The sequence below is a fragment of the Stomoxys calcitrans genome, chromosome 4, assembly GCF_963082655.1.
Source record: "Stomoxys calcitrans chromosome 4, idStoCalc2.1, whole genome shotgun sequence".
Classification (NCBI taxonomy): Eukaryota; Metazoa; Arthropoda; class Insecta; order Diptera; family Muscidae; genus Stomoxys; species Stomoxys calcitrans.
The window spans coordinates 180,318,625-180,338,872 of record NC_081555.1 but is presented as its reverse complement, the minus strand read 5'-3'; the positions used below and the strand labels follow the sequence as shown (position 1 = coordinate 180,338,872).

Below are 20,248 nucleotides of genomic sequence, written 5' to 3'. Positions count from 1 at the left end.
AATTGCTAATGTCTCTTGCCGTTGTTTTCCTCATTGTCCTTGCTGGAGTACTTACTAAGGTCTTTTGCCGTAGTTTTCCTCCTTGTCCTTGCTTGAGTACATACTAAGTTCTCTTGCCGTAGTTTTCCTCATTGTCTTGGCTTGAGTACTTACTAAGGTCTCTGCCGCAGTTTTGCTCATTATACTGGCTTGAATACTTACTAAGGTCTCTTGCCGTAGTTTTCCTCTTTGTCCTGGCTTCAGTACTTACTAAGGTCTCTTGCCGTAGTTTTCGTCCTTGTCCTGGCTTCAGTACTTACTGAGGTCCGTTGCCGTAGTTTTCCTCCTTGTCCTTAAGATCTCACGTTGTAGCATTCAACCCTAAATCCATCGGATCGACCGCACGTTCCCTTGGTTTCCGCTCCTTGAATTGCCAATCGCAGAACCATGGAACCTCGCTCTCTCTCCGAGTCCTTACCAGAGTACTTACCAAGACCTCTATTCCCGACATCCCCAAGAGTACCACAGTGAACCCTCTGGGAGAGGCCCTACGAAATAGAGTACTTACCAATGTCTCTATCACCAATCTCAGGACATCCCAGGGAGAACGCCTACCCACTTGTTTCGGAAGCCTGGGTCAACGCCTAATAGATTTGTGCTTTATTTTTCTTCTAAAAATAAGTAGCCTCAAGTCATCCCATACCAATAAAGATTAAGTTTAAAACCAGCCCTCTCTTGCCTTTCTTTTTCGGCCTCATCAATCAATAAATTTCTAAAGAATCCTCGGCCCGGCGAGCTTACCCCAGCGCTTAGCGAAACCTGACACTATAATGCATGGCAAACGAAACGAAAATGAATATTAAACCAAACTCTAGGGAATATATCTTTATCATACAACTTGATACAGTATTTTGTGTGGTGAAAGATCATTAGCGTATGTTGGTGTGTTCATACAATTATTACTTCTGGGAATCAAAGTATCAATTGCTGAATGAAACGAATCGAGGTTCAACACACACAAACGAAAGGAATGGAATTAAAATTATTTTCAATAGTATTTGTGTAAATTCATAAGGGGGTAGAATGTTCAATTGATAACGAGAATGGTATTAAAACAATCTTGGTAGGGAACTAAAACCAACAACAGATTGGTATTAAAAGCAATACCTGTTTGGTAACAAATTATGTACCAAACGGTTCTTATCGTTTTATATATTATCGCTACCAGATACTATTGTTTTAATACCATACGGAGTTGCTTAACTAATGGTATACCTTGTTTATATCAGCGTACGTTTAAAATAAAAGCATTTAAGTACGCTTTTATTTTGAAGGCATTTCTGTTTCTGTAACTAAAGTACATGTTGGACTTTTCCTTATGTCAATTCAACTGCAATATTTTACCCTTCATTAACAACTTTTTTTTTATTATTTAAACACAATGTTAAGTATTTACTTACTTAATTTTTCCCATTAACATTCCATTAAGGAACAGGGGATACTTCTATCAAATCAATGAGTGCATTCCCAATAAAGTTTAAGCTCAATGGAAAGGGCCTCCTTTTTTATTCCGAGTCCGAACGGCGTGCCGCTTAGTGACACCACTTGGTAGAGAAGTTTTAACATGGCAGGATACCTTACGAATGTAGCCAGCAGAAGTAGGAGGATAACCGCTTAAAATTTTGTTGATGTTCACGCCGGGATATGAACCCAGGCGTTCGGCGACATAGACCTCCAATTTTCCAGTACTTACTTTACTACCATTTAAGAAAAAAATTCTTAAAAATATGCTTCTGCAAAAAATTGGAAAATTGAGAATTTTTAAATTTATTCAGTAAACAAAGCCTAATAGTATAAATTAATTTAGCATTAGCTACAATGGCAATCATCTTTTTTTGGTTATTTAAATTTAGTTCAAATCTTAACAAGTAAGGGCGTGCTAAGTTCGGCCGGGCGAAGCTTGGGAACTCACCACCATGGATTCTGCTAAAAATGTATACAAAATAAATTTAGTTGAGGGTATAATTTTGTTCTACATACCAAACTTCTGTGAAACCAGCAAAAATTAAAGTTTCTAGCAACCGAACAAGGATGATCGAGAGACCGGTTTACATGGCTTCAGGTTAGAGACTGATTTGGACCGTATTTGGTACAGTTGTTGGAAGGAAATAGGACAAAAATTGCGGCTTGTAAGGGCTTAAGAAGTCAAATCGGGAGATCGGGTTATATGGGAGCTATATCTAAATCTGAACCGATATGGCCCATTTGCAATCCTCCATTGATCTGTATCAATACTAAGTATCTGTGCAAAATTTCAAGCGGCTAGCTTAACGCTTTCGACCGCTATCGTTTTTTCGACAGACGGACGGACGGACATGGATAAATCGACTCAAAACGTCGAGATGATCAAGAATATATGTACTCTATAGGGTCTTAGACGAATATTTCCAGGTGTTACAAACGGAAAGACTAAATTAGTATACCTCCATCCAATGGTGGTGGGTATACAAATTAGAAGAACAATTTTTTCAATGCATTTATTGTTTGGACTGTATCTCAAAGTATCCGCCGTTTGCTACATACAGTACAAACATGCCTAAAAATATGCAACAAAAAAATTTCGTTCATAGAATCACGTAAATACTGCTGCTCACGCGTGATCAAAGATTTTAGTAATTTTACAAGATATACGAACTACTTGGTCTTCCTAATATCGTAAAAGTCGTTTTTACAGTTTAGATTCATGCAAGTTGGCATATCGAAAGCAGCATTTCACTTTGTAAACAGAAATTCGTAAATTTTTTGTCAATTCCTTCGTAAATAGAAAATTATTTAGCAAATTATTACGAAATTACCCTCAATTATGTTGAAAAATTTGGTAATAAATATATAAAATAATAATATTTAAAAAAATACCATTTATAGGAAGTTTAAAGCCTATTTTTTATTTAATGAGAAAATTGCAAAATGTAGACATCATACCGCAAGTAAAAATGGCAGTTTCACACATGTTTGAATCTAAATTGTGGGTTTATTAGGAAATGGGATCAAGCAGCAATTCTTAAAATCTTTAATTTTATTTCTTTTTTAAACTTGCAACCAGCTCTTAGAATATTGACATTTCGAACTTATCTTCAATGAGCCTGTTACTGAATTTCCCTTAAATCGTTGTCGACGACCATTTTGAAATTTCTCAATCCACCTTTGCTTCTTCAGCGTTTAAAAAATTAAAACGCCTAAAGGCACACAAAAAATTAAAACAAGTGAATTCCCATCTTCGAGTTATTTTCATTTTGCTTGGTTATTCAAATAGAATGGTAGTGTGCTAAAACTCCCGGATAATGGAGGTAATTACGGATAATCGAAGCAATTAATTTTTTTTATTGGATCAATTACAAATTTAATTGAAAATATGCAAAAAAAAATCTATTTTTCCAAAATTAAACTTTTAATGAAATCTCAACGAATGTTTGACTTTTAAATAGACATGATCGAAAAACCTATAAATGGTGTATAAATCGATCGATATAATGAACGATATAAAATTTAATAATCGTATAAAAATCGGTACATGGTATCCAGCCAAGATATATTCATTTACAGGTAGTGGCAGTTGCCCAACAACAAAATGTTGAGTTCACTATCTGTCACAATTAGTGATCAGTGCAACTCTGATTTTGAGCATGTTACTAGTTCTCGCCATTTTTGTTGTTTTGTGTGTTAAAGTTCTTTACACACACACAACCAAAATTCGTTGACAGATAGTGCACTTCGCGAAAAAAAATGTTATACAACTGCTTACGGTACACTACCTGGTAGTTATGTCATGGCATCCAGGCAGATGGTCGGATGCCTTTCGATAAGATTGCCGGTGGAGGTGTTGACTCTTCTTCAGGGAAACTGGCGCTGCCATATATGTCCCACGTGACGTTTTTTCGAACCCGCTGTTGTAGATGTTACCTACCGTCAATTGTTCTAGAAAGAACTGAAATTGTTGCGCCGATGGGGATTTGGGCAAGGAACAACGTGCCGTCTGAATATTCAAAATCATAAGAATTAATCAGAACACATGGTTTGATTTCGTTTTATGCTTTTAAATTTTATTTATTCGAAAATTATTACAAAATGTTTATGTAAATCTCTTAAAGGTATCTTTTTTAATTGCATTGCGCATCATCTATACATCATATACTATGTATGCATTCTTATGTGGTGTATACATGCATGTAAAAACTAAATACTAACGAAAAAATTAAAATTGATCTTTTATTGTATTTTGTTGGTACATATGTAGAGAACATAACATAGCATAAAATATCTACTCTCATTTCATGTCGTAATCACAGTGGCACAAAATCAAAAGCCGACTGCAAAATACTTTACAAAATTGTTAAAATATCAATGAAGCGAGTTATTTCAATTTCCGTTTATAAGATTAACTTCCAAGAACACTAACGTTCTGTTACTCGAATCATTCGAAAATTCATCGAAACCAGCTGATTTTATGAAGGGGAAAACATCTGATTTGAATAAATTGACGAATGAAGTGACAAAATAAGAGTGGTCGCGTACTCTAAAGTTTGTGCAAATTTACACAAATGTCTACAAAATTTTGTGAGTTTGGTAATTGAGAGCTTGCAAGTTTCTACTTGTGGTCTTTTTCCCAGCAGAAATTTGCAGCACTGAACAGCTGTTTTTGTAACTCCAGATGTTTAATTCAAATAAATAGCAAGAGACAATAAAGGCTGTTCTTACTCTCCTGAAAATTTTTTTGAAATAGTACGCGAACAGACCTAATGTTAGTGGTTAAGTAAATAGCAAGGCAGATTTAAAAAGGTGGTCTCACGCGAACAGCTGCTAACAGTCTGCCAGGTTTGATGGCATTAAGATGACAAATTTTTGTTTACATTCGCACTCAAATTTCTTTGTGTTTGTTGGCAAAACGTCGATCATCTTGATGACAACATGGCGGATTCCATCATATGATTTGTGGTTGTTGTACAAATGAGACCACCTTCAATTGTTTCGCCATGAGTAAATAGGAGACTAGTACAAACTTTGATTCACAAAAGGTTACCATTTAAAGCATGTGGACGGAATGATTGGGAAAAAGTTTGAAGTTACGCTGCATCATTATACTTCAGAAAATTTGTCACTGAACCCACAGTGTCGACAGGATAATATTTTTATTGGAACATTCAACGAGTTCTAAAGTCCAAGGTAAACTGTGTATAAAAAACTGAAACAAGTATTGTTGTATGGTCTATTAAACCTATTGTCCCATAATGCTTTTAACAAAAACAATTATCCAGCATCAAGGGCCCTATATTCTTCCCCAAATGAACGGCAGTATTAGGTTTGAAACCAACAGCTATTGGTAAGCAACTCTTAATTAAATTTCATGAGGTAAACTTAATATAGTCCTACAAACATTAAAGGTAGGTATTGTGAAAAGTTTACACAAAACATTGTTTCCTTATTATAGAATACCTCATAATAGCGTTTTTCGAATAGAAAGACATATATGCAACACTCTCATTATATGTTTTACCGCCAGCACAACAACAAAAATCTACCCCCAACGAAACTACCTTGAGTGGCAAATCCTGCAAATTGAAATTTTAAAGTGGTTTTAGGCATAAACTTTGTTTTACAACTTATCTTCTTCAAATGTGTTTTATGTAAGTATATTCATCATTATAACACTATTTTGTTGCTTATGTGTGGAATATCGGATCAAATAGAACATCTTTTTAAGATTTTAAAAAAAATATCACAGCTGTGATATCAAGCCTTTGACATTTAGATTAACTGCAAAATAAAAACAAAAATAAAAAAATTGTGCTCAGCTTTTCACATGACTTCACCTTATTAGCGCATCCTGCGTCCGCGCTTTTAAGTTCCACCCAATAAATGAAATGAAATTGTTTTCAATGATATTTTTCACTATTTTTTATATGGAGTTTCACTGTGAAATTGAAGTTAACGCCCACCTTAAACTATAAAACATCTCGGTGGCTGTATGATAATTTGAGAAATATTTACTTTCCAGAAACTTCAAATATATATAATTTATTTAAACTTTAATTGTTTAATGTATAGTACCTAGATCACCCTGTGGGCCTGTCGAACAGGAAAGACATTTTTCCCAAGTGTATATTTTGAGTCAGATATGATTATGTAACAGATGTTCCTAGGAACTTTTTCCTGCAACAAATAAATATTTTCATCAAAGCAAGAAAAGGAACATGCCCGAAATTATATCACTATATTATTAGTACAGGTACAGGTACGAGAACAATTCTTTAAAAAAACCTAAAACCTTTTTAAAAGAATAAAAATACAGATTTGTTGCCTAGAACACTAGCATTTTGTCACTGGTTTCGTTTGCCGAAGCTTCAGCTGTCTTTCCATTATAAAATCAGCTGATTTCAATCCGTGGGCGAACGAATCAAGTGATCTAGGCACAAACTCTTCTCCAGAACTCTATGTGACCATGTTCCCTACATACGTATGTACACTTCTAAATGTATATAATGTATGTATAAGTGTTGTATGTATGTATATACATTGGCATTTAAAATCTATATGAGGAGATCCATTCACATCACAGTCATCGATTTATGTTTTTATTAGTTGATCGTAGTAATTCTGCAACAACAATAAAATTTACTACTGTTGACCCACGTATGTATGTTTGTATCCTTTAGTATTTGTCTATGTCTGTTTGTATGTGTGTGTGTGGTGGTGGTGGTGGTGATGTACATATATGTAGTGGGATAGAGAAATAGTAGGTTATGAAGGGAACTCTTTGGGTGGGATCTGGGACGGGAGAGAATTATGCTCAATTGTGTTAAAAAACGGATGGCATTATCACTTGTTCAACAAATTCGTTACTTCTACATTTCCTAGGTATTGTTTTTGTTTTTGTTTTTTTTTTTGGTTTCTTTTTGTTTTTGTATATTTTCTACTTATTTTATTATCTAGTTATTATTAGTTTCTTGTTTTGTTTTGTTTTGTTAGGGTGGTAAGTGCTTGTGTGCACCGACTAGTATATATGTATGTATAACTATAACTTTAAACAATACGTCTAGGGTATTGATATACATAGTTTCAAATATCTTCAACTATTATTCTCTTTATATTTATGTATGTATATAACAAACAAACAATGTTCTAAACGTTTTAACTAGTTGATGAATTAAGTTAGACTACCATATTATGACTACATAGATATTACAATAGGATAGTAGGAGCGAGAGTGATAGAGAGACAGATAGGGAGAGAACAAGTAAGAGAGATAGAAATACAAAGAGTGTTAATACTATGATATTAGCTATTGTTGTTGTTTGAAAGGACTCAAGATATGCAGACTTTAGGCGAAGCGACATGTACCTATAAGCTATGTAGTTGAGCTGCCCTTAGGCCAACATCAGTATTTCTTTTGAAGAGTTTAAATCCTTGTCATATAATATAAAAAACAACAAAAGTTGGCTTCCTGACTAATGGTTGGTACTATGTTCGCTTTTCGCGTAAGCTATTCGTGATTACTTTTCTTAGATAAGAGAGTTTGAAGTAACACGAAAAACATGGAAAACGAACATAGTACCAGCCTTAAAGTATAAAGAATGGAGAAGTTTCGCGCTTCAACAGCTTGAAAACAGCCAATAAAGACAGTTCTCATCGATTTTCAAACTCCAAATTGTGGACCAATGTGTTCAAACAATATGAGTTGTTCCATTTTCAGTCTAGTTATATGGTTTGGAAGGTGCAAACGAGCCAAATACCTTTATCCCGCCGAAATTAGAATTATAACAAGTAAGAGCGTGCTAAGTTCGGCCGGGCCGAATCTTATATACCCTCCACCATGGCTCGCATTTGACGAGTTCTATGCGCGGTATCTCTTTTTAGGCAAACAAAGAATATTGAATAAGAACTGTTATGCTATTGGAGCTATATAAAGTTATAGTCCGATTCGGACCATAAATGAATGCTGAACATTATAGAAGTCATTGTGTAATATTTCAGTTCATTCGGATAAGAATTGTACCCTGTAGGGCCTCAAGAAGCAAAATCGGGAGATCGGTTTATATGGGAGCTGTATCAAGCTATTTATCGATCCAGACCATATTACATACGTAAGTTGAAGGTCATGAGAGAAGCCGTTGTACAAAATTTCATTCCAATCGGATGAGATTTGCGCCCTCTAGAGGCTCAAGAAATCAAGATCCCAGATCGGTTTATATGACAGCTATATCAGGTTCTATACCGATTTACGCCATACTTAGCACAGTTATTGGAAGTCATAACAAAACACCTCAGGAAAATTTCAGCCAAATCGGATGAGAATTGCGCGCTCTATTGGCTCAAGAAATCAAAATCCAAGATCGGTTTACATGACAGCTATATTAGATTATGAACCGATTTGAATCATACTTAGCACAGTTGCTGGAAGTGATACCCAAACACTACGTGCAAAATTTCTGTTAAATCGGATGAGATTGCGCCCTCTAGAGGCTCAAGAAATCAAGACCCAAGATCGGTTTATATGGCAGCCATATCAAAACATATACCGATTTGGCTCATTTACAATACTAACCGACCTTACTTTTAATGGCTGTCATAGCCATTAACATACACTTATAGCTTTACTCCTCCGAAAGTTAGTGTGCTTTCGACAGACGGACAGACATAGCTAGATCGACTTAAAATTACATGACGATCAAGAATATATATACTTTATGGGGTCTGAAATGCATATTTCGAGGTGTTACAAACAGAATGACGAAATTTGTATACCCCCATCCTATGGTGGAGGGTATAAAAAGATATGTGATCTGTTAGGACGGCGGTTTAGTCGAAATAGGCGCGAATAGGATGAATAATAGACAGAGTAAGTAACTATTAAAGATCCTTTGCTCCTTTAAGCCTGGTGCTAAGTTTAAGTTGTCGCCCGAACAACTTCAAAACGGCGAAGAGAATGTGGAAATATTCCGCAAAAATAGTACGGAGGACAATAACAACGACATGTCCCTGAGCCTCAGCCGACTCTGTTTCAATGATGCTGCCTGCATCGGATTCACAATGAACTTATAACAAGTCTTAAGCTAGGTTAGGTAAACTTAAACCTCGTGTAAATTGCTCATTAAATCCAGATTTAAGGCACTCGTCAGCTGAGTTTAAAAAGGGAATGCAGATGATCGAGTCATTAAATTCGCAGTGTAAACGGGGTTTTACTCGCAAATCTATAAGGAAACTTCTTCTGGATATATAACGTTCTTATATGCATGGATCTAGCCTAGCACGACGAAAATAAAAGAATGGGAAATTTTGAACATCAATAAGTTATCTAAACTCTTTTTCGCTTCGTCTAAAATTAGTCACACCTGTTCAGCGTTTCCAAATTTATAGGCCGTTCACATCGAAAGATACATCTGAGAGATTAGTTGTTATTTAGGCGACCACTTAACATGGTTCTGTATAACAGAATTTTATGAGAATATCTATCAGAATTTTCTTTAAATGTCAACGAGCCATTTGGTTTTAATGGGAGGGGGCGCGTGTAGTTTTCTCTTTTCACTACACTGTACTTTCGTTCATCAATTTTGTGGGTCTCGAACCATTGGTAACGAGTATTTCAGGTAGATTTGCTGTTGTAGAAGAGGTGGTTGTGCTGCTTGTGATGGTGGTGGCCTGCATTTGGAGGCCACCAGAAACACATGATGGCGCGGTAATTCCGGAGGGATATATACAATATTTGTTTCGTTTGCGTCCCAATAATGAGGGACTAGATAATATCGATATCGTTTTTAAATTTTGTACTGGTGCAGTCTGTTGTGGGTGTTGTTGTTGTTGTTGTGGTTGTTCATCATCATCGTTGTTGTCCCTGCTGGTAGTGGTTGTGGCTGGTGCTGTCGATGTGAATGCATCGAAATGTAAGGGGAAATGAGATTCCAGAACTCCTGGAGGTATGCTTATGTTTGCTGGGCTATTAGAATAACATAGGTGCTGATGCTCATGGGGTTCCTCGTCGTTGTGATTTGTGGCATTGGATACCCTTTCTATAGACGAATTGGCGCTGTAGTAGTCCAGGGTATCTTCCGAGGACCTAATACTGTTTGCGGCCCTTTTGTTTAGATCTTCGGCAATATCGTTGTCATACAAAATATTGCTATCGCTGTAACTCAGTTGTTGCATTTTGGCCTCGCTTGTCTTAGGTTGCGTCATGGGCGAATGTTCAGCATCCAAGTGATTGGTGATAGTGGAATTTTCCCTGTGTTCATGGTTCTGGCAGTTTTCGCTGTTGGCTTCTTCTGTCCTCTTCTGCGTTAAAGATTCAGTTGTAGGTTCGCTATTTAACTCTTTAGTTGGCTTCTTATAACTATTGGCCGATTCGAAGCTATCATCCTCATCTTCACTCGAATTTTGGCTGGGTTCGTGGACGTTGAATAGTGGATGATTCACAAATACCCTGCCCATACGCTTGTATTGGTCCACCTTGCGTTTATCCTCGGCACATGTGGAGAGGTTTTCAGTGAATTTTGGGGCTCGTCGCATTATTTTAGGAGTATGCAGCTGGGATTCGAAAATTTCTTCAGCCTCCGTCGAAATTGCACCATTTTTGTTCATTGTTTCCGCAGTATTCGTCATGTTGTGTAGTTGACGATCAATACTGGCACCCAAACTGTTGCGGGAGGAAACACTGGATATCTCCGACAGAGTTTCGGGACTTGCTAGGGGGGCCACACCCCAATTGTCGGCCTTATTGTTTTCAGTAGTGTCAATTGAAGCGCGACGCAAAGGGGGTATTGCCAGGGACTTTGGTTTACTGGCACTCCCCTTCTCCGAACAGTGGCGATGCAAATTGTGTTGTCTAGGTGGAGTTTGTTCTTCGAAGAGGACTTGTTTACTTTTGGCAGTAGAATGGACAGTCATTTGCTCCAACCCAGTGCTGCCATTGCCAGTAGGGCTTTTGCGCACCGCCACTGTAGTCGCTACGCTATTCTCCACCACCGATGAGATATCACATTGAATGCTGCTTAACTGACTTCGGCTGAGAACACTGCCGGCTAAAGATGAAGCTTTGCTGGAACTGATGCTTTCACTAAAATGCGCATGTTTATGGGTCATCTGGGGGCTATGTAAGTTTGTAAAGGATGTTTCCAAACATACTCTGCTCTGCTGCTGATGCTGGCCGGACATTGAGGCATGCATTTGAGCCTCGGTATGGTTCATCGTTGTATTCGAACGTGTTTCCGCAGTGTGGTGAGATGTTTGAGACATAACATCGGGATGATGTTGGTGAATATCGGCACTGGAAATGTTATAACAACTATACACATCCTGATTACTTCTCTGCAGATCATTGGATGCCATGGAGAAGGCATTAGATGCTTGCCGATGTGGTTTCCGAGGGCCACTGGTTGTCACGACCTGGAAATAACGAAATGCTTTAATATTTACACACAATAGATCAGGAATCGTTTGAGAATCCCTTTTCAATGGTGGGGTCACTCAAGTCACCCATCTTCGTACTTTCTTTCCCAGACATAGGCGTGATCTAAGCCTGGGTTTCATAATGTGATTAAGGTAGAAGAAGGGACTAGAATCAGTGCTTATACCATAATGGCTCCAAAACATTGTAGATTTCATGGTTATTTGCTCGTTATGGGCGGGGGTGGATCTTCTTAGCACCCTAGAGAACAAACAACACACGAACTTGCTATAACCTCACACGATCTTGCTATAACCTCAGTTCTTATCTTTATAAAGTTCGAAAAAATATATCTCTACCCGTTCTCAGACGACATATTTATTACTAAATATTTTTTCGGTTCTATCCCACTGTGTTGCAAGGTAGGCCTTCTTTTCCACATGATGGTATTTTAAGTCAACCCAGTAGTCCAAACGTTATCTTTGGATTATGACAATGTCTTCAAAGACTTCTTAAGACAATTTGAATTTTTGTCACCGATATGTTTTCTTCAAAAAACGGACAATGTCTAATGGACATCGCAACAGACCCGTCACATTAATTTTCATGAGGCATGATGTTTGTTCGCAATGTCGTTAAAATGACATGCATGATTTTCGCGACAACTATATGAAAACGTCATCAACGATTTGTATGGGCTGTCGGCTATAAGTCTTCACCCGTCCCTTCTTTTGGGACGTCTTGACTACGCGGCCTGATGGGAAGTGTAGCGAAATCAATGAGATTTGGGTGATTTGAGACTGTGTGAGTGCAGAACCTAATTCCTCGTTCGCTTTCTATATCGAACTCAATTTCTTTTCCTCTCCGTGTAAGGGTTGGTACTCTATTCAGTTTTTCACGTGAACAACTGTCAAACTTCATATAAAAAACCGTACAAGCTGAAAAATATGTGAAAAAATAAATGACTTCTTTTACGCTAATGGCTTAAAAGGAGCTCTTAAAAACAATTAATCGCAGTGTAATATGAATGTACGATTGAGTGGTAAAACATGTTATTACGCTTAAAAAAAATTATGATATTTTGTTAAAAGTTTTTCACAATTATACCGAAAGCTGAACACAATTCTCTGCTAAAAAGTTGGTACTCTATTCGTCTTTTCACGAGAACAACTGTCAAACTTCATATAAAAAAAAATTGCAAATGAAAAATGTGTAAAAATTTTAAATGCTTTTTTTAGGCTAATGACTTAAAAGTAGCAATTTTTACTAGTGCAATATGATGACAGGATTGTGTTAATACAGAAAATTTGCTGTAAATATGTTTAAGTAAATTAAGATGTTTTGTTGAAGTTTTTCGTAACTAAAAACAGAAAACCTTTCTTCTCTTTGTCTCCCTCAGCGTTTCTTCATGGTGCTGTTCTCAGTTGCCCATAATGCTGTTTCTAATTGCTGATCGTTGTCTTCGAGGGTAAGATATATTCATTTACATGTAGGAGCTGTTGCCCGACAACAAAATATTGAGTGCACTATCTGTCAAATTCAGGGATTAGTGCAACTCTGATTTTGAGCATGTTTTTCGTTATTTGTGTGTGCTATGGTTTTTAACAATAATGCACACACACAATCAAAACTCGTTGACAGATAGTGCACTTCGCGAGAAAAAATGTTACTCGGCTGTTTGCTGTACACTACCTGGGTAAATATGTCTTGAACCCCATTTACACTGCTCATTAAATCCGGATTTAAGGCTCTCGTCAGATGGTTTTTTACAGGGAAAATAAGTGATAGAGCCATTAAATTCGGATTTAAGAAGTAGTGTAAACGGGGTTTTGGCCTCGCCACAGACAGAATCGAAGGCAAATCCCTATGCTAGGCAATTTTTGAGCGTCACGTTGCAAATATCCAACTCTGCACATAAATCCCACAAAAGGAACGCGGACAAGTTTAAAAATTTTCGATTTTGATGCTTGAAAGCGAGCGTCATTCTGTGTGGTAGTGGTTTTAGTCGTCAAAGCTCAAGTTTTTTAAATTTGCGCGTTCGGTTTTTTTTTGCATTTGGTACCCTCCGACCAAGATTGAAAAAATGTCTAAATTCATGGGAACGAGGTAAAGGTATATTATTTTGTAGAGCGAAACATTTGATGTGGATCGTGTTCTCTTCCTAGAACAAAATTTTCTTTATTTCTCTAAAAGCTTAATAGTCGATTTAGACTCTAGCAAAATATATACATTTACAGGTAGTGGCAGTTGCTCAACAACAAACTATTGAGGGCACTATCTGTTAAAATCAATTACTAGGGCAACTCTGATTTTGAGTACGTTACTAGTTCGCACCATTTTTTGTTGTCAAATCGGGAATTGATTGCAACCTCTCTGGTCTCAAAAATTTATATCTGGGTATCGGTATTTAAGTAGACCTTTACCAGGGGATCTGGATGTCAGAACAGAAGTTTTTGGGCCAAATTTTAGCCAAATCCCAAGAATATAGAGGCCTCCAGTCAAAAAATTAAAACAGGGGAACGGTTCATATGGGGGCTTTATCAGTTTTTAGACCGATGCGGATCATACTCGGCATGAGTATTGGCAATTAGAACAGAAATTCTTGGGCCAACTTTCAGCCGAATCGAATGAAAATTTAGGCCTCTGGGGTCTCAAGAATTTAAGGCTGGGGAACTGTTTGAAACGATATGACCCATTTGCAATCCCCAACGACCTATGTACATCGTGTCCGGCATGGGATAACTATGAACATCACACAGGCTAGAACTTAGAGCTCCAATCTGTGTGGTGTTCTTCAATATCACGAGAAGCTTCCGGGAGCGTCCACAGGTTGCGGATAGTGGAATGCTATATACGGAATAGCTGCAACTGCTGTCGCGAACAATCAGCGGTATCGAGTGGAGAGTCTCAGTGAGAGGCCGGGTAGCACCGGCTCTTGCTTAAACTCTGAGTGCCTATGATGCTCGATACGACAAGGCTAGTTATTGGGCCTTTATATAACCAATGGCATGATGTTCCCGCGTAGATCGGTTGTATAGACTCGAGCTTGCTCGCCTATAAGAGCTTGACGACGATCGCCACCTCCACATGCAAATATGTCTACAACAACCTACATAGATAAGAAGTTTCTGTGAAAAATTTCGATTGAAATCTTTATTCGTTCGACCGCTATCGTGATTTCCACAGACGGAAGGACGGATGGATATGGCTAGATCGACTTCGTCGCAGATCAATATTTCAAAGTGTTACAAACGGAATGAGTAGCCAAGTATACCCCCATCCTCTGGAGGTGGGTATGAAAAGAACCAACAGCAAAAAAGCACTAAGTAAAAATAAAACAGAAACTCAAAAATTATAATAAATTAAATTTTATTTTCAGACTTTTTTTTTTGGAAGAGACACATAGTGTCTCATTGTTCGTAATAACATTGACAACATTCATAAAATATACAATTGAAAGAAAAGTTTAATAACTTAAAATATGAATTCTAATGTAAAAAAGCCATGTAAAAAAACTAAACTAATTAACATAGAAATAAATAATTGCAAATAAAGATTTTATGCTTGTGTAGTTATACATACTGGCATACATACTAAATCATCAAATATAATCAGACTTGGGCAAGCAAATGTGGACGGGAATTCAAATTAAGACTACTATCCAATGATGACGAGTCATCCACCGCATCGGTTATTACCTTCTTAAGTGCAGCCAATATTTTATCGGGCATATGGTCCTGCAGCATAACAGGGGATATGAGAACTTCATCAAAGTCGGTTGATTCAGCCCAGATGGCCTGATAGACAGGTTCACGACTTTTCAATACATTTCTGAAATGAAAAAAAGAGGCAATCAAAAAACGAAATTGTTTACTATACAAACTAAATTATATCGTTAAGTCGAATAACATTGAACATTAGAGAACGAACATGCGCCTATATGTTGCATGTAAGTTTATTACTCAAATTGTAACAATTATGATTGTTTATGTAAGTTACAGGCCGGCCATATATATGATTACTTCAGTGAGAATTATGTTAATTGATTATTAAAAAGTTACTGAAAAGAATTTGCCTGATCAACAGATACTTGGATATGGACATAGCTAGACTTTCTTGTCCACTTCCATCGCTTTGCTCATATCCACATGACTGCTAAGGCTCCCGGCTTTGCAGCTCATTTTTGTGATACGTATACAATATCCTATGCCATTGGCATATGTGAAGATGAAAGATCACATAGAGCAACATTACCGTTCACCTGCAGGTCAATATCTCATTCATAAAACTTTATTTCCAAATGACTATGATTATACAATATCTTAAATATACGGCTGTACAATACATGCATTAGAAATGAAATTCTTCAAAAATAATATAACATGTAATTACATAATTTTTCATCAAATTTCATCTTAGATTTTGAACATTTAATATCAATTATGCAGGAAATTTTATATACAAAAATATATTTTAATTTTTCATGCATAATGGCTGGTACTATGTTCGTTTTTCTCCGTTGAAAACCCATGTTTTTCGTGATTACTTTTTTGAAACACTGCACAAATAACAAAGATAAAAAAACCATTTTGTTAAAATGTTAACATAAATAATGAGGGATATAAAATCTATTATCTTAAATAAGTAACCGGCGAAAAAAGAACGAAAAGCGAATATAGTACCAGCCTTAACCCTTAAACAAACTAATAATGAAATAACACATGCAAAACTAAAACAAAACATAAAGAAAATTTGGAAATTTTAACTATTATAATATTCCATATATATAAATTTATCCAATTTTTTTCAGTGTAGTGAAATTTGTAGGGAAATGACAGACACAGATGTTCTTCATGTAGACGTGCCGAGAACTCTTTGCAAAGCTGCCAAGTGCAAAGATTAGGGAGAGGGATAACCAGCTGAAATTTGTTGAATTCGAACCCAAGCGTTCAGCGTCATAAGCGGGCATGCTAACCTCTGCGCTACGGTGGCCTCCATTTTTAAATACATTGGCAACAAATTGAATCGAAAGTTATTCTGACGCAGCGATAAATCGCTGCTATTTTGCTCTTAGAACTCAGCCCCACACTACGGAATGGGTTAGCATTTTCTTTGTCACCATTATTTTTACAATGTATTTTGAGAGTTGTAAGGGCGAAAAGCCGAATTCAATACTAGGCTAAAATTATTAAAAAAATTTAACAGAAGCTCACATGCAACCAAATTGGTGAAATGAAATATTAGCTCTCCACATCGAAATTTTTGTTAATCAAAATAGCAAAAAGACTGTGCGAACTTTTTTGTCTGCTTAAAGACGGTTTTGCATTGACGATCTAGAGCAGCTTCCATCTTTTAAAAAAACCTGACTTGGATTTCTGCTGAAATAACAGCCTAGAAAATACCACCAAGAATGATATTCGCACGGGAATGAGTTTTGTCTTCTGAGGCAAGTGTTCTAACTGATGAGACAGTCTCTCGGGGCTGGTAGATATTATTTCACTGCGTCTGGCTCAACGGGGACTAGGCCAATTGTCATATACATATGTATATAGTCAAAGAGGTTTCTTTATCCGGCAAGTGACTTGAGAACCATGTTTGTAGCAAGGGCAAGGGCTGTTGAAGGTGGCACCCAGTATTTTAAAATAGTTGATTGTCGAAATCGTAACGCCATTCCCTTTCTCTTTCAATAGGTCATTAGTCACGTGAAACGCCCTACGAATAGGTTTGACCTGGTTGAGATTTAAGCTTATGGCAAGCAAAGCAGTTGGTTGAAGAGGCAGCCCTTGCCGATGAAGGTCTCCATTGGGTAAAAATCCTGTACGTACAACCAGCTGCCATGGGATTGAAGAGAAGCAGTCGTCACTATATGCAGTTTGCAAACACTGCTGGAGACATTTTGAGGATCTTGGTCAGATACACGACGCATCCGCTACGACAGGAAGTTATGCCTTACCTGTGGTATTCGAACAGCTGACATGATGCTTCGAAATTTTCTTTCGGGAACATGCTATTTAAAGAAGAGGACATTTAATTGATGCAGCGATTGGTGTTTTTTTAAATCGTCTAATCGGCTTTATTCCGATTAATGAACTTCCGGCGTTAAATGTTATGAAGTCGAGTGTTCGGTCAATAAAGAGAATTGTGGGGTGGCCCGAACATATACTGCTAACCGGTCATTATCTAGGAGAGAATAGTAAGCGGTCATGGGCATAGAAGTCTTCCAGTACCAAGGAGACGCAGACACACTCGAACTGGACAATGTTGTTTACGAATTGACGTGCAATGGCAAAGAGGCGAACAACGCAATATGTGTTATGTTGGCACCACTCGACGAAATCTGAAAATATGAATGGCAGAACACAAAACATATATCAAGGAAATTAGAGACATTTATCATGGTTGTCACTAGAAGCTTAGCCGCGAGCTACCGGGCCCGTCCACAGGTTGCGGATAGTGGAATGCTCCATACGGAGTAGCTGCAACGGCAGTCGCGGACAATCAGCGGAGAGTCTCAGTGAGAGGCCGGGCGGCACCAGCTCTTGCACAAATACTGAGTGCCGAAGATGATCGATATGACAAGACGAGTTATTTGGCTCCTTCAAATAACCAATGGCCACCCTGTTCGCGATTGGTCCTTCCGACCAGAACGAGCTTGCTCATCTACAGGATCTTTACGAGGATCGCCAACTCTACATGAAAATGTGTCTACGACAACAACACATAAAAGAGATGAGAAAATAACATGGACTTAAGGCTTGGTAAGGAGAGGAGTGAACATTTAAGGTTGGGTATGCAACAGAGTATAGAGACATCGATAAACACTAAAGAAGGCGAAGTTAGTAAAGAGTTACTGAATAAATGTACCGTAAAACGTGTGAATGAACGGAACGGCCGGTCGCAATATGCTTACATTGAAAATTTACTTTTCCAGCTATAGACAATTGTTAGAGTAGCGGTTGGACAAGTGCGTTTTGTTGTAATACTTGGATGTCTTCTTTTGACAGAAATTTATGAAGTGGCGTTTGTTTTCTCTCTTGCTGCGCTACAAAGGGAATATACCTTTAAGAGAATAGTTTCAGCCTAGAATACAGTGTTTCAGCCTAGAAGACAGCGGGACAGTGCGTGAGAGCAAGCTAAATTTTGAAAGTTTGGTAATTAAGAGATTGCAAATTTCCACTGGAGATTTTTTTCTAGCAGAAATTTGCAGCATCGAACATCTGTTTTAAGAAAATCAGCTGTTTAAATCAAATAAATAACCAAAGCGGATTTAAAGAGGTGGTCTCACGCGGACAGCTGTTAACATGACGGTATTAAGATGTCAGATTTTTGTTTGCATTTTCTTTGTTGCTATCTTCTTTCCCTCATATTCTCTGCTCATGTACGCACAAGTATCATACACGGACACACGTTTCTATGTGTGTGTCGGCAAAACGTCGATCCATGATAGACGATATGATTTGTGGTTGTTGCACAAATGAGACCACCTTTAATTGTTTCACCATGATAAAAAGCAAAAATTAACTAAAGGCTGTTCTTAGGCGAACAAGCCAACAGATCTTTTATAAAAGTGTCGTGATGTGTAGTTTTTTAATAAATGACGAGAATAATGAAATATGTTAGTAAAGAGTATAAACGCAATGTTACACTTGTGGTTTATTAGTTTAAGGTCCTTTTAGTTTAATTTCCGTTATTTTAAGTTTCAAATTGTAACAGTTGTCTTATTACGTCATCACACGTTTTTTCTAGTATTCCCTAGAATTTCTTTATTGTTTCTTGTTGCTATTCTCTTACTCGTAATAATGTCTGTTGTGTTTTTTTCGTTTTGCTGCACCGCCAACTTAAATGTTCAATAGATGTAAGTGTATGTGTTTGTCTGTCAAGTATCATGTTGGAGGTGGCGTTTCATGTGGAGGTGGCGATCCTCGTCAAGCTCCTGTAGGAGAGCAAGCTCGTTCCGGTCCAAAGGACCGATCACCCCGAGACCAGAGTGGCCATTGGTTATTTAAAAGCGTCAATAACTCGCCATGTCATATCGATCATCATAGGTGCTCAGTATTTGCTGGTGCCTCCCGACCTCTCACTGAGACTCTCCGTTCAATACCGCTGATTGTCCGCGACTGCCGTTGCAGCTACTTCGTATGGAGCATTGCACTATCTGCAACCTATGGACGCGGCCGGGAGCTCGCAGCTAAGCTTCTCGTGACAGCAAAGAACACCACACAGATCGGACCTCAAAGTTCCAGCTTGTGTAGTGCACACAGCTATCCCGTGCCGGCGTCAAGTATCATGTTATGTATGTGTGTTTGCCTTTGTTAATGCTGGTCTGCTTTAGCAGAGATCATGAGAGTACCTATCGCGAAGTTACCAGATTGTGTATTCTCGAAACATCGATGTGGCCACCAAGAGGTATATAACGGAGTGGCGTAACGCAATACAAGTCAGTCTTACCTGTGAACGCGTATTGTAAATGTATCAGCAAACAGAAGTTGTAAAGCAAAGACGGCGATCAATAAATCATTGTAAAGTAAAGTAATTGTAAACGGACTGTGTTTCAATTGAAAGTAAAACGTCTACAGTAAAAAACAGAACAAAATATTATAAATGTGTCTCTTGTTAATAGATTTTACTAAAGAAACTCTAGAAAAGTCGGTACAAATCTGGCGAAAGGTCGAGAAAAGAATGCAATAAACTTGGTTCATTTGCTTTTTGAAACATATTGATCCTAACAAACCGCAAAAATCACGTAAGAAACATTCGTGCGTTTTTAACCCAATTCTTGCCCGGCTTCATTAATTGATTAATCCACTAACAACAATAAAAAAAAACTGACACAGA

The 20,248-nt window shown here is 37.5% G+C and overlaps 1 protein-coding gene and 1 long non-coding RNA gene across 11 annotated transcripts in view; one reads left to right on the top strand and one right to left on the bottom strand.

The window, feature by feature from the left end:
• Positions 1-6,980: 6,980 nt before the first annotated feature.
• LOC106083007 (diacylglycerol lipase-alpha) overlaps positions 6,981-20,248 on the bottom strand; it is a 48,825-nt gene continuing 35,557 nt past the window's right edge. For 8 of the 10 annotated variants that reach the window (XM_013245808.2, XM_013245809.2, XM_013245806.2 and 5 more), the window contains 2 exons: positions 15,112-15,244; positions 6,981-11,412 (listed from right to left, as the gene is read on the bottom strand). In XM_013245808.2, the coding sequence (XP_013101262.2) occupies positions 9,559-11,412; positions 15,112-15,244 (1,987 nt within the window). In that variant the 3' untranslated portion in view covers positions 6,981-9,558. Of the gene's footprint in view, positions 11,413-14,822; positions 15,245-20,248 lie in introns of those variants that run through there. The other 2 variants (XM_013245815.2, XM_013245816.2) reach the window with 1 other exon arrangement.
• LOC106083008 (uncharacterized) overlaps positions 19,035-20,248 on the top strand; it is a 33,715-nt gene continuing 32,501 nt past the window's right edge. The window contains exon 1 of the long non-coding RNA XR_001220585.2: positions 19,035-20,156. This is a non-coding gene — a long non-coding RNA (uncharacterized LOC106083008). The remainder of the gene's footprint in view (positions 20,157-20,248) is intronic.